The sequence below is a fragment of the Rhagoletis zephyria genome, unplaced genomic scaffold (assembly GCF_001687245.7).
Source record: "Rhagoletis zephyria isolate East Lansing unplaced genomic scaffold, Rhagoletis_zephyria_1.1 Rzeph_scaffold_00001, whole genome shotgun sequence".
In the NCBI taxonomy this organism is placed as follows: Eukaryota; Metazoa; Arthropoda; class Insecta; order Diptera; family Tephritidae; genus Rhagoletis; species Rhagoletis zephyria.
In genome coordinates, this window is record NW_016157085.1 from 1,851,722 (window position 1) to 1,865,792 (window position 14,071).

The 14,071-nt window shown below is 36.4% G+C and overlaps 1 protein-coding gene across 1 annotated transcript; it reads left to right on the plus strand.

Annotated features, from left to right (window-relative positions):
- Positions 1-7,703: 7,703 nt before the first annotated feature.
- Positions 7,704-9,772, plus strand: Vajk4 (chitin-binding protein vajk4). Its single transcript, XM_017614163.1, has 2 exons — positions 7,704-7,987; positions 8,112-9,772. The coding sequence occupies exons 1-2, from the start codon at positions 7,979-7,981 to the stop codon at positions 9,132-9,134; spliced, it is 1,032 nt and encodes a 343-aa protein (XP_017469652.1). The 5' UTR covers positions 7,704-7,978; the 3' UTR covers positions 9,135-9,772.
- The last annotated feature ends 4,299 nt before the right edge of the window (positions 9,773-14,071 follow it).

Below are 14,071 nucleotides of genomic sequence, written 5' to 3' on the forward strand. Positions count from 1 at the left end.
ATATGCTAATAATATGGCAAGGGAGATTTTACCTTAGGTTTTTTTTTTTTTAATTATAATAAAAATTTGCTTCAGCTTTTGCTGAAAAGTAAATCAAAGCTCTGTGCACATTTTTAGTGTATAATTTAAAAAATGCCAAATTTTGAGTTATGTCACTTTTGAAGATCGTGTGCGATATGTTTTAAAATCAGCATCCTACTGGGTCTTAGTTTTGTATACATATGTACACAAGTGGGTTCCTCTGATTTATCGTTGAACATTTTCTGAGGAATAACATTAATTTTGTACCACAGTTCAAATTCGAAAAATGAAGCGATTTTTAGATGATCATCAAAGTCAACAGATTTCTGCAAATTATCGTGTACGGAGGGAATAATCTGCAATAATATTTTTATGAGAAAATAATAAAGTTCACAAAATGTATTATAAAACCAAACTAAAGGTCGAATTAATTTTAATTGTATGTGTTCGTTCGGGGCGCTGCGTTGCGGACGTTACTCTTTTTTCCGTTAAAAACATTTTTTTATTTAATTAAAAAATATACATATATACTAAGGCCATTAAGAGCTTTGTTTCAAGAAGTAAAAGGGTCAAATCAGATTCCACAAATAACTAAGAGTGAAAAGAAATATGAAATTGATATATGTTGTACTATGCCACTTTTATAAAATTTCATGTAAGTAAGTAAGCATGCCTTAACGTGTTGTTAATTTTATGACTTAGGTGTATCAATAAATGATTCATTGCCGATATGGAATGGCTCTGCTGGTTCTGCATTTTAGATTGCCAGCAATTGTACAATCTCCACATTTAAAAGTGGAAAAATAAGTTACTGATACATAGATACATGTACATATGTAGGGATGGCAAAAAGAGAGTATTCACAAACACACTTCTCCACAAAAAATTCGAATTATCTTATAATTAGCCTTAAATAAAATAAAACGAGTAATGTAAACCCGTAAAGTTTTGGGTAAACAGTTTTCGTTTCCTCCCAATCGTCGATGATATTACGCTTTAGTTCTAGGACTTGAAAATTTAAATAAAAACTCATTTCATCTTGTGTGTGCCCAAATCATCAAATTTTCGCCTTCGTTTGAGTACAAAAGATTTATGAGGAGCCCAAAGATCGAACTCATTTTCTATTGATTCTAGTGACCTAGTCTATAAGATCATCTGTGCACGATAGAATTAAATCGGTAATTGAACAAAAATAATCGATTAATTGTAGGAAATTAGAGGCTCAACAAAAAAAGTCTCTTAGTCTGCGTTCAAACGAGGAAACTCGAGTTTCCTATTATCGGCGATTTCTCTTTTGGTGTTGCCCTTTGCATTCACACACAGAAACTGTTTGTACGCAATTGTTGTTGTCAGCTGTGAATCGCCAACTTGAATTACTCAGACGAACGAGAGCACAAAGCGTGTTTCCCGAGTACGTGCGACTCGGTACCCGTCCCCATTCCTCGTCGCTCTCTCCCCTACAAGCTTCGAGTTTTCGCAACAAAAGTTTTCGTGTCTGAGCATCGACTTATTATTTTTTGATAAATCTACTGGTTTAACGGTTATTCAAATTTAAATGTATGTCATTATTACAGTTTTTTCTCCTATTTTAAGTAAAATAATTAAAATTATCATAAAATTATATTCAACAATTTTATTGAACTTGAGGCAGCTTTTAACGAAAACTATTGGGAAAAAACAACAATAATTTATAAATGGTAGAAGTTATAGCTGCTATTTCATACTTCTTCACTGGGATTCGATCCAACGATCCCAGCTGCCTCAACCAATGGCCTTCACGCTATGCTAAGTCCGCCTTATAAACTGTTGTTGCTTTTTGCACGCTATTCCGCTGCTATTTACACTTGATCATGTGGTTGTTGTTTTTATGTTGGTTTAGAATGTCTAGCTTTAGGTGTGCTCGTCCTTAAGTTATTTGTTTTTGTTATTTTTTTTGTATGGCCTTATAACATTTCTATTGAGCTTGAGGCCTTTTTTAATGAAAACTATTGTGTGATCCCTGCTTTAGTCTTGCAAATCCCCTACTTCGCTGAAAAATTAATTAAAATCCTTTCTATTGTATTGAATTATGTTCGAAAATTTGTTTTATCATTTTTTAGCTAAAAATGGTTTTAATAACTTTTTCTTAAAGGAAACTACAATTTTCAGGATCTTTGTAAACAAACTGCAATAGTGACATAAATTTAAATTTTAGTTTGAATAACCGTTAAACCAGTAGGTATATCAAAAAATTATCGGAGACGTTTTTTGTAGAGCACCTAATTTAATACAAAAATATGTATCGCATTTTTGAGTTCGATAATTCATAGCCGAGAAAACGAATTCCAAACTTGAAAACAATTTTTTTCTAAGTAATTTATATGCAAAATAGAAATCTGTGATGCGCGAGCTTTTGAACTTAATATTAAGGGTTGCGCTTTTAACAGGCGTCTTTTTGAGGTATTGAAGAGGGGGCTATTAAAAAAAAAGTTTGTCGATTGGTTTGAATCAGTCTAATGTATATGGGGCATTCCATATCAAAACGGACGGGATTCACACCATGATAAAAACATAGCAAGGTAGAACCGTTCTCTCAATTTGTCGGCCATGATTTTTTTTTGAAGTTTGCCAACATTTTAAAATCATATAAAAGTGAAAATAAAAAATTGAAATTGTTCGAAATTGTTGTTGCTTGAGATTGAAAATGAAAATGTGTGTGTGAGTTTGTGAGTAAATTTAAAAATTAAATTGTTTGGAAACGTCAAGAATTTCAAAAGTGACTCTCAGCGGTTCTACCTTACTATATTTTTATCATGGTTCACACTTCATGTGTTTGTTTTGTTTCAAATTTTTAGGGTTGATGCATGAACATAAATAATAAATAAATATGAAATTTGAGCTTGATTAATATATTTTTAAAAACCTTACAGCACAAAAACAAAACAAATCGATTTAATAGTTTTCTAAATATCTCGAGAACGGGGCGAGGAAAAACTTTGTAAAAATCATACATACACACATAAAAATTTTCTATGAAAAGAAAAATTTTTCACATTAAAATTTTTTGATAAAAAAATAGTTTTTGAAAATACACCATCTCTGAGTATTGCGCAATATTTAAGTATAGTATTATGGGGTGCACTCTACAATAATTTGAGTTATGATTGTTTGTTTTTTACACCGAAGCTGAGTAAAATGAGTACATTACAATTTTTTTAGAACTTTTTTGAGTATGCAGTCTTGTAGCCCATTAAATTTTAGTATAGTAAAGGGGAAGTTTTAAGTGTCCTTTACATTTTTCGGTAAATATTCAGCACTTGCAGTCCTGTCTTAAGGAATGAATGAAGTTTATTGACCTTAAGTACCCTGTTCTAGTACTTACCTACCAGATCTCTGTTCTTATTACCCTAACGTACCACCCTAATGCCAATAAATTAAAGCTCATCAAAGGTCACTAAACTTTTCTTAATGAAGTATTACGATTAATCCACTAGAATTATTTAAATTTTTTGATTGCCAAGTGTAGGTGTCACCGAAAACTGTAGAAGGGCTACCCGAAGTTCGGCAACATTTTTTTTCGAATTGCCTTGCAAAAATACTTTAGACTCAGGGGTCTACGGCGAACTTTTTTTTTGTCTGCTTGTGCATATTCTATGTATAGATTGTTTTTGGTAAATTATTTTACTTTATATGCTTAAAAACGCTAATTCACTGGCTAAGGCATACAAATATTTATGTAAATAACCAGGAATGTCCATACGTATGAAAATTTTTCATATTGCGAAATAACGGCGAAAAATGAAAAATGCAGAAAAGCAAGAAATAAAATGTACATGAAATTGTGCAGGAAGGCAATAAGCATATCCACTCCTAAGGCCTATCCGGTTTTCAATAACAACTATTAGATGATTTGCTGAAGATCAACAACCATTGCGCTGGTTTCGCCAGCCACTAGCTTTTCACTTTCTTCCGTAATTGAAAACGAACTCCAGACCTACACCAATACAGTTGGAATGGTGTTTTGAGGTTGCGGGTTGTCAGTACAGTTAATGAGGGCTGTTCAAGTTCATTTACATACATAAGTCGTAAAGGTGAGGACGTCGTTGCTGGTGTTTATGTGGTATCATGTATCCAAACAACAATAACGGAAGCTAATTCAAATAAATATACATATATGTAAGTATGTACATAAATGTGCGTTATAGTTGGCATGCACTCCATTGTTCGATGTCAATGTCTGCAGTGGTTATATAGTATTGTATATATACATACATATATCTTTACATACATACTACATACGTATATACATATGTTTTTGTATCACTGAACTGTTTAATTGCACTGAAAACATCAACGTACACGCCATTATACATGAGTTTGTAATGTATACAAGTGCAATGTTGTGTGTTAGCGATTTCGTAAGATCTCTGCGAACGCTGTGCTAATTTACATCCATATACATACATACATACATACATATGCACTTCAATTCGATTTCATTTGTATGAGTTACGGATTGGCGCGCTTGCAACGCACCGACGATTTTCCTCTCCAGTGCACCATTGTACCATTTCCTTTTTGGCAAGGCGACGACACACGAATGCACATTTGAGTGCGGAAAACAGGTCGTTGATGTAACCAACCGAGCGATGAATGCTTTCCTTTTGTTGCAAGGCTTTTGAGCGTAGGCTATTTTCGGGTAATACATTTGTATGTTTAAAACAGGTCGTATACATATGTTTGTACGCATGCAATTTTTTAGGGCGTACAGTATCTTTTGAGTTATTGAAGACAAGCTTTCCGCCACCAACTTCCGATGTTTGGGTTGATTTTATGTGTCAACTTCCTTCCGTAGGTGAATTCTAATTGATTGTGTGAGTCCAATGCCGCCCGAGGTATTTCTGTATATGCGAGGAGGGAGCATCGAAAGTCTGGACCAAATCAATGTGGGACTCTAACCCGAATTAAACCTCCACCATTCAAAACCGATCCTCTCNGTCATCATCGACTGCGGGCTCGGGTTCTTCTTCTCCACAACTTTCTGTGCTGCTGCCATTTAGTAGGGCGGAAAAGTGTTCCCTCCATAATTTAAGTACGCTCTGGACATCAGTTACTAGGTCGCCATTATTGTTCCTCGGTACTACCGTTAAGTATTTCGCCAGAAGGGGGTTTGAGAACGAGGCTCTAAGTCCGTCCCTGTCCTTATACGGTTCGACGAAAGTTGCACCTACTTGGCTTCGCCCACTTTTAGAAGTTTCCGCGAATGTAAATAGGGAAAAGACATTTTAGCAAGTTTTGGCTACTTTTTTGTAGAGTTTGGTTTTCGTACGTCGAGAAAGGACTTTACTCCTGAATTGCCTACTCAGTCCAAAGTAGCACTTGTTGGCAAGAGTGATTCTGCGTTGGATTTCCATGCTGACATTATTATCGGTGTTAATGCTGGTTCCCAAATAAACGAAGTAGTCTACTTTTTCAAACTTGTAACTGTCAACAATGACGTTTTTGTGATGACAGGAGATACTTTGTTTTGTCCTCGTTCACCACTAGACTCATTCGCTTTACATTTCTATCTAATCTAATAAGACAGAGTAGACGTACCCCTTGTTTTTACCGATATTGTCGATGTCGTCGGCATACGCCAGCAATTGCACGCTCTTGTAAAGTATTGTATCTTAGCGGTTCAGTTCTGCGGCTCTTATTATCTTCTCAACATTAGATTAAAGCAATCACATGAAAGGGAGTCACCTTGTGTGAAACCTTGTTTAGTATCAAACGGCTCGGAGAAGTCCTTATCAATTCTAATGGAGCTGGTGGTATTGCTCAACGTAATTTTTTAAATACCTGGTCTATGGTGGATTTGCCAGGTCTAAAGCCACACTGATAACATCCAATCAGTTTGCTGACGGCAGTCTTCAGTCTTTCACGCAATACACTCGATAAGATGTTGTAACCTCTGCTTAGAAGACTGAGCCCGCAGTAGTTAGCGCGAATGGCGGGATTGCCTTTCTTGTGGATTGGGCAGAGCACACATAAATTCAGGTCGCCGGGCAAGCGTTTATCGGCCCATATTCTGCATAAGAGTTTATGAAGGCATATTATCTATTTTCGGGCATTTTTCCTGTCGGCCAGCATTTCAAGCTCTTCGCGCTCACATATTTCCGCCTCTCTAATCTTGCGGCAAGTACGTCTCGCTTCCTTCTTCAGTTCCCTATAACGGTCTCACATGGCTCGCGTTGCGCCCGATCGCAGCATGGCCCTGTAGATGCCATCATATTTCTCTGCAGCTTCTTGACATTCCTCATCGAACCAGTTGTTCTTTCGGGCTCGCTGAAATCCGACTATTTCTTCTTCGGCGGTACTAAATGAGCGGGAAATGTGGTTCCACTGCTTCCGCATGTCGGTTTGTTGAAGTGAGTGCTCTCAGAAAGCAAGTGTGAGAGTCGAGTGACGAATAAATTGGCCGTCTGTTGTGATTGCAGTTTTACGGCGTTAAGCTTTCCTTGCATTGTTGGGCGCACATTTTTTGCTGCACAGAGGCGGGCGCGAATCTTGGCTGCCACAAGATAGTGATCCGGGTCGATGTTTGTCCCTCGGAGTGTACGTACGTCTAAAACACTGGAAACATGCTTCCGTCTATCACAAAATGATCAATTTTGTTTCTCGTTTTTCTATCCGGATCAACTTAGATTTATGGACCTTTTTAGGCTTGAACCTAGTAGTACCATGTTTCGGGCCCCGGCGAAGTCGATAAGCCTCAGTCCGTTATCGGACGTTTCATCGGGAATGCTAACTTTTCCGACAGTGGCGCCAAAGATCGCTTTTTCTAATTAAATTTTCTAATCTACTATGTCCATATAAAGCCAATGGGAAGCTGTGAAAAGGTGCTCAAGTTTTCAATATAAAAGGGCGGCTAAAACCTACATGTAGCTACACCAAAATGTTTTTTAGCCGATGGAAAATAGTAGCTCTTATTATACTCTGCGAATCCCCTTAAAACCCCTTTTAACCGTTATTTTACATAGACAAATTTTACGATTTTAAGACTTTATGACGCTTACGACATCTTGTGGATCCCCTAGCTATAAGTATAGTTTGGGTGTGACCAAATTTTTAAACAAATTCAAAGTCAAAAGGTTTCTCAGTACAAACAGAAGTCCGATATCCAGAGTGCCAATTGCGCCGACTTAAACATTTGTTGTCATTCTTTTTTCTACTACCTTCTCGGGGCTGACAAAAGCCTAAATTATCGCCATTCGCAATGTGGTACATTAGCTCTGCTCGTTCTTTCCCAAAACAAATGTCCACCGTCTTCTGAAAGCAGATTACCCCAACTCCTGAAAACTGGAGAACTGGAGTCTAACCCCAGCTTTATTCGCTTTGAGGTCAAACAAATCTGAGGGATGGTAAGAAGCTGGGCTTCAAAAACATTTATGCAACACTTTTAAGTTCACAACTATGAACATTTGTTTTTTTTTTTTTTGGATTAACGCTAGCAGGCTAGCGGTGTCGGGTATTTTAACTGTGGCGAAACTAATGCTAATTACTCATTACAGCAACTGTTTTTTCGTGGTTATTGTTGCCACTGATATGTTGACTACAGCCACAACTGCTGGTGTTGCTTTTATGCTAAGCTGAACAGCTATCGCTTCCAAGCGCGGCGCAAGTTAAACGTTGTTGTTGCTTTTGTTGTTGGATGTTGCGCTTATAATCGGTGCACAATTTTGGTCTTACCAAAGTGAATATATTTGTATGTTTGTCATATTTACATGTGTATGTACCTACTGCATTGGCGCAAGCAGCGTACAATAAGCGCAACTATTGGTACAATAGCGTCTGAGCGCGCGCTAGTTTTTCACGCGTATATAAAGTGAGCGTCCATAGCTGAACAAGTCAGTCCCAACTTGGATCTCGTTATTGGCTAAACAAACTCTCAGTGTTAATTTTCCTCTATTGGACCGTTCAAACCGACAGCTCAACAATGCGTTTGGTAATTATTAACTCGTCAATAATTGTGGATGTCATCAACCATTACTGCATACTACAGATTGTTGCCAGCCAATATGGATATGCCAATTTAATTTAAACAATAAATTTTATTTTTCTATTTACAGTTTGTACTCCCTTGTCTCGCCTTGTGCGTGGCAATTGCCCATTGTGCGCCAGCGTCCGAGAAAGCAGAATCATCTGCAGCGGATAATGCTGCAGCGGCAAGCGAGAACGAAGCAACCGAAGCGAAGGATGATAGTAAAACCGTCGAGAAGCGTGGTCTTCATCTAGGCGATTATGGACATCATCATCATCATGAACACATTAAGACTATTACGATTGAGAAGAAAGTTCCTGTACCTTACACCGTTACCAAACACATACCATATACTGTGGAAAAGAAAGTACCCTACGAGGTGAAGGTGCCTGTGCCCGAGCCATACATCGTGGAAAAGAAGGTACCCGTACATGTGAAGGAATACGTTAAAGTGCCCGTACATGTGCCAAAACCATATATTGTTGAAAAGAAGGTACCCTATGAGGTGAAGGTACCAGTTGACAAGCCTTATGAAGTGAAAGTACATGTGCCACAACCCTACGAAGTCATCAAGAAGATACCCTATGAGGTGAAAGTACCCGTGCCACAACCCTACGAAGTCATCAAGAAAATTCCTTATGAAGTGAAAGTGGAAGTGCCCGTGCCAAAGCCTTATGAGGTAATCAAAAAGGTGCCGTATGAAGTCAAGGTGCCCGTGGAGAAACCATATCCCGTCGAAGTGGAGAAACCATATCCAGTCGAAGTTGAAAAACCATACCCAGTCGTTGTGGAAAAGAAGGTACCTTACGAAGTGAAATATCCAGTCGACAAACCCTACAAAGTCGAAGTTGAGAAACCTTATCCAGTGCATGTGAAGGTACCCGTGCCACAGCCTTACACTGTGGAAAAGAAGGTACCATACACGGTTGAGAAGCCAGTACCATACGAAGTGAAAGTGCCCATTGAGAAACCATATCCCGTTTACTCGGAAGTGAAGGTGCCAGTGCACAAGGAAATTCCCGTACCAGAAAAATACCATGTTGAAGTGCCAATTTTCCACCACAAAGAAGAACACCATGACTACCATCATCATGACTATCACCATGACTAAAATGTAATGGATATATTTCTTTATATAGCAAAGATGACAATTTTAAGACGGAGAAGGCTGAGTAGATGTAAAATGACATAGTACGAGCAAAATGGGTGAACACAGAACACAGTTGAAACCAAGGCAAACTAGTTAAAGACCACAGAAAAAAATAGGAATAAATTGAAACGAAATCAAAGCTGATGAAATTCGAGGATTGCCACCACAGATCGCGAATACAAGTAGGAACAAAGGACGGAAAGGATGAAGTAGTAGTAGGAAGGAATATAAAAAAAAAAAATCAACTAAAACAAATAACATAACCACTCCGATAGATTCCATCCGAAGGTAAACAAGAAAGTCCGCACGCATTCATGTTGAGCTGAACGGGAGTAACACCAAAACAACAACAACAACTTTAAAGAGGATATTAATGAGTTAGAAATTAGCACAATAACGAGAACAAGGAGGACCGATGGCCAGTTGGACGAGGAGAGGAGAGGACGAAGGACGAAAGTCGAGGAGGAGAGGAGGAGAGGAAGAAGTAGTCTAATGGAAGGGGGGTTTAATGGGGCAGCCAAGACTGTTGGATGGACGCGAAGTGCGTTACCAACAATTGTGGCTGTTTCGTTTTTTTTTCCATTGTATTATAAGCCAAATGTGTTATATATATATTTTTTTATACAACTTGAAAACTGCCCTAGGTTTAATGTTATTTTATTTAAATAATAAGTTAAAGAAACACTCAAATGCTTAAGCATGTTTTTATTTTAATGGACGCACAGTGGAGGTAAGTAAAAATATAAACAAATGAGAAATTGTGTAAAAATTACCGCTAGGCATTGAAATGATAAAAAATTTAAACTTAATGACTGTTTTTATGAAAGTAATGGCGCGCATTTTTTTGATGTCCAACATTGCCTTTAAAATTTTGTTTTCACAAAAATAGTCACTCAGTTTGTTTTGACATGTCATTTCCATGCCTAGTGGAAACTCGGCATAAATCATAATTTTCTTGGAGCGCGTTTATTAAAAAAAAACACGTTTTAACTACATACATTGATGTTTTGGATTTTTTTTTTTATTTCTAATTTGACAAGAGTTCAAGGCCGGATTTTAATAAAACACAATTTTATTTGGTTTTATTAATTTTAAGTTATCGATATTTCGACATTAGTCTGAAGTCAACTTTAATAACTTTCCGCTATGAATAATGATAATCTGCCTTATCCTGAGTTTCGCCTGAAAAACAATTCACCCGAAAATTTGTCATCCGCCCATAATAAAACCATGAAAACCAAAAGTGAAAAGTGAACCGGTTCGGGGAAAATGAAACTCATGATAAGGCCGAATTTTTCATTTTCCTTATTGATTTTTATCTTGTTTGTGTAAAGGAAACCGAAATATGTAATCCACGGTTTTTATTTTTTTTTTACATTTTTTCTTCTAATTTTATACACATTTTTGCAATAGCCCGATTTAGATTTATTACATCATTTCCTCAAAATGCAGACATCTTTCACAACATTGTGCTCTATTTTTTTTTTTGGTAATTTATTTGCTTGAGTTACTTTAGTTGAACTACAACAACAATAAGAGCCACAGAGCACGATACGGCCGAGTGAAAGCGAAATTATGGACGAATAACTCTAGGCAATAAATGCAACAAAGACCAATTAGATACAAATAAGTACAAACATGCATACATATGTACATACATTGGTGCATATCTTTACTATATCCAAAATCATGTGCATATGTATGTACATATATGCACTTGTTGAACGCGTTGGCAAACCTGTTGCATGCCAAGCCAAAATTTTAATAGCCGTCGCGATGCATTTTTTTACTATCGCTGTCGATACGTCAATTACTTGACACATTTATGCGCGAACGAGTCAACGCTTTGGCGGGGATAGAAGTGCGAGGTAAAATTTGAATTATGTAATGCAGCGAACGATCGCGCGACTATTGCATAACCATTATTGTAAAATAACAATGAAGTTAATGCATATGTTTGCTGTGTGTACATATGTATTTATACATATGTATCCATTTGTAAATGGCCATGCACTCGCACGCGTATGTATGTACATATGAACATACACTTCGCTTCACTTCAATAGGTACATATGTATATTACTTTTCTTCAAGGACCGGGCTTATACATATCTTTACTTTTAGGCATTGAGAAGCTTCGATTTGGTCTCAATTTGAGGAATGATCAATTTTGCAAGATAAAACATAATTTTTCTTATATTCACTAGAAAAGGCGCAGTTAACATAAGGAAAGGATCAGATTGAACCCTCAAGTATTATTCACTTTTAATACTACTCGTATTGGATACTACTACTAATATTGCGTACTACCTCCATAAGAGGTAACTCTAAAATATTGGAAAAGTCTATTTTTGATTTTTGTTTAAACAATGCTTTACAGTCAATTTCACGAAAGCAAAAAAATTAGTGAAAAATTATTTTATTTTTTTGAATTTCCTATGAAAATTGACAGAAAATAAAAAATCATTTGCCATTTAAATTGCTGGTGAAACCGGTTGTTGGTATCATAAAAACAATAACAGCTGTCTTCTATAGCTAAATAAAATTTTTAATGGCTTGGGCCAGTGGTGTCCAACCGAGTTCGCACCGAGGGTTACTTTTAAACCAATGCTATGCTTTGCGGGCTCCGCCTAAATTAACTCCAATCTTAATGGATCCCTAAAAAACATTTACTTATTAATAAAATTTATACAGCTAGGTATAAATAAAAGACCATAAATAAAGATCATTCCCTATATTGTGACAACAACAATTTCCTCTTAATTGATAAAGCACTATTTCCATTAGGATTTTTTGTAGAAAGATAACACTCGTACCTGAAATACAAAAGGCCGTAACTAACAAAAAACTCAAAATTCACTTTTTCATTGATTGTGATGTATTTTATCATGCATTAAAAGTCCCCACATTGTTTGACGCAAAAAAAAAACTGTTAGTTACGGATCTGTGCATTTGTATTCATGCATCGCTTTTCGTAGTACGATCGTAACTAAAAGAAATTTCATTAAAATCCGCTTAAAAAAGGAGTATCAAAAGTCCTGTATAAGAGTATGCATCTTGCAGAAAAACTGGTGGTTATTCAAGTGAATTGGGGTGTACGTTTGCGTGCAAGTATTTACATTGAACAATAGGGGTATTCTCTGAGTCTTGCAAAGCCCTTGCATGGTGCACAGATTGCACGGATTGCACGGTAAAAACCGGTTTTCGTATGGGACAGCTTTGCAAACCGTGCAATCCGTGCACCATGCAAGGGCTTTGCAAGACTCAGAGAATACCCCTAATATGTTTTTATAATGCATAAAGTTTTGGTATTTCCTACAGAACTTGCAGAGCTTTGTTTCCTTTGTTTAGTTTCTGCGCTGTTAGATAAAACATTTTATTAGAAGTTTTTAACTCTTTAATTGCCACTTCTTCAAAAATAGGGTAAAAAAGAGCCGTTGTGGTAGGAGATAGGAGGGTACACATTTTGTGGCGATACAGATAAAATGCATACAAATATGTACTATGATTCTTTCATTTACATAAATTTCAATAAAATAGATAAATTCAAAGCATTTTTTTAAATACTCTAAATTTCCACAATCTACTACATATAAAATCGTCATTTAAAGATATTCAATATGTTGATATCAGATATACACATAATTTCTTAATAGTATGTACATTAGGATGGTCCAAATATGCTTGTGAAAAAGTAAAGTCTAAATTTTAATCCTCTCAGCCCCTAGAATTGTTCTATATTGAAAACATATACCCCTGTTTTTATTTCGAAATCAAACAAATATTTAGAGGTGGCTAAAAGCACTCATAGTTTTCAGTGTATTTTATATGGGGAAAAACCATTTTTCGTGGCAATGGTACAGAATTCTTGAAAATCAATATTTTTCGATCGGAAAACTCTGTTTCTCTTCAGGTTACTTGCATTCAGGGCTTCGGAGCAAATAATTATTTTTCATCGCTCCGCTCCAGCTCCGCTCCGGTATTTTATTTCGCTCCGAGCTCCGCCCTTAGCTTCCCTCCCGCTCCCAATTATATTTTTTTTAATTTATTTCATTACTTATCGAGACCTAACCGCCAAAAGAATTAAAACGACGCTTACGTTTTTTTGGTGGTTAGGGCTCCATATACAAAAACCCGAAAATGGATCCGAAAAAGGAACTTACTGGATGAAATGCGGATTTTTGTCGGTTTACCGATTCCATTTCGAATATTTTGACGATCCGTTGAAGTTATACGGCGTATCCCGTGCATCGCTATGTGTATCGCGTTCCCGGTGATCTAACGTCGTACAAAAAAAAAATGTAAAATAAGCTTGCAAAATTGGAAAAAGCCCAAAAAAACTTAAATCTAAGATGGCGGAATATTGCCAAAAGAAATTTAGGGGCAAGACTGTAGATCCATGATCTACGTGTCAAATATAAGTAAACTGCATCAAAAAATCGCTGTTACTAATTTGTTTAAATTTTCCAACCAAATTTAACTAACTTTACTGTGCTAAAAGGAAATTTTCTCTTGTCTAGAAAAAATGCTAGAATATTTATTTCCAGAAAATTTACAGCAAAAGCAAAGCACTTTTTCAAGCAACAGAAAAATAGCTGCTAGAAAAACAGCAACATGAAAAATATTTTTTATGAATTTCCTTGCGAACTGCAGGTAGCCCTTAGCCTAGAAAAACAGAAACAGATTTGTAATCTACGACTCAAAATTAAGTTAACGAGTTTTGACGTTATTTTTGTGTTATTTCAAAACTTGAGATTTTCACAACAGTGTAACCAAAATGTCGAAATGTTTTTAAGCCTCTTCAGATCTTTAATGTCTGCGCTTCACTATAATATTCTTTTTTGACGTAGAATACGTCTTACCTTAAGGTATGGGGGCTATGTTCAAATGTTGTAGTT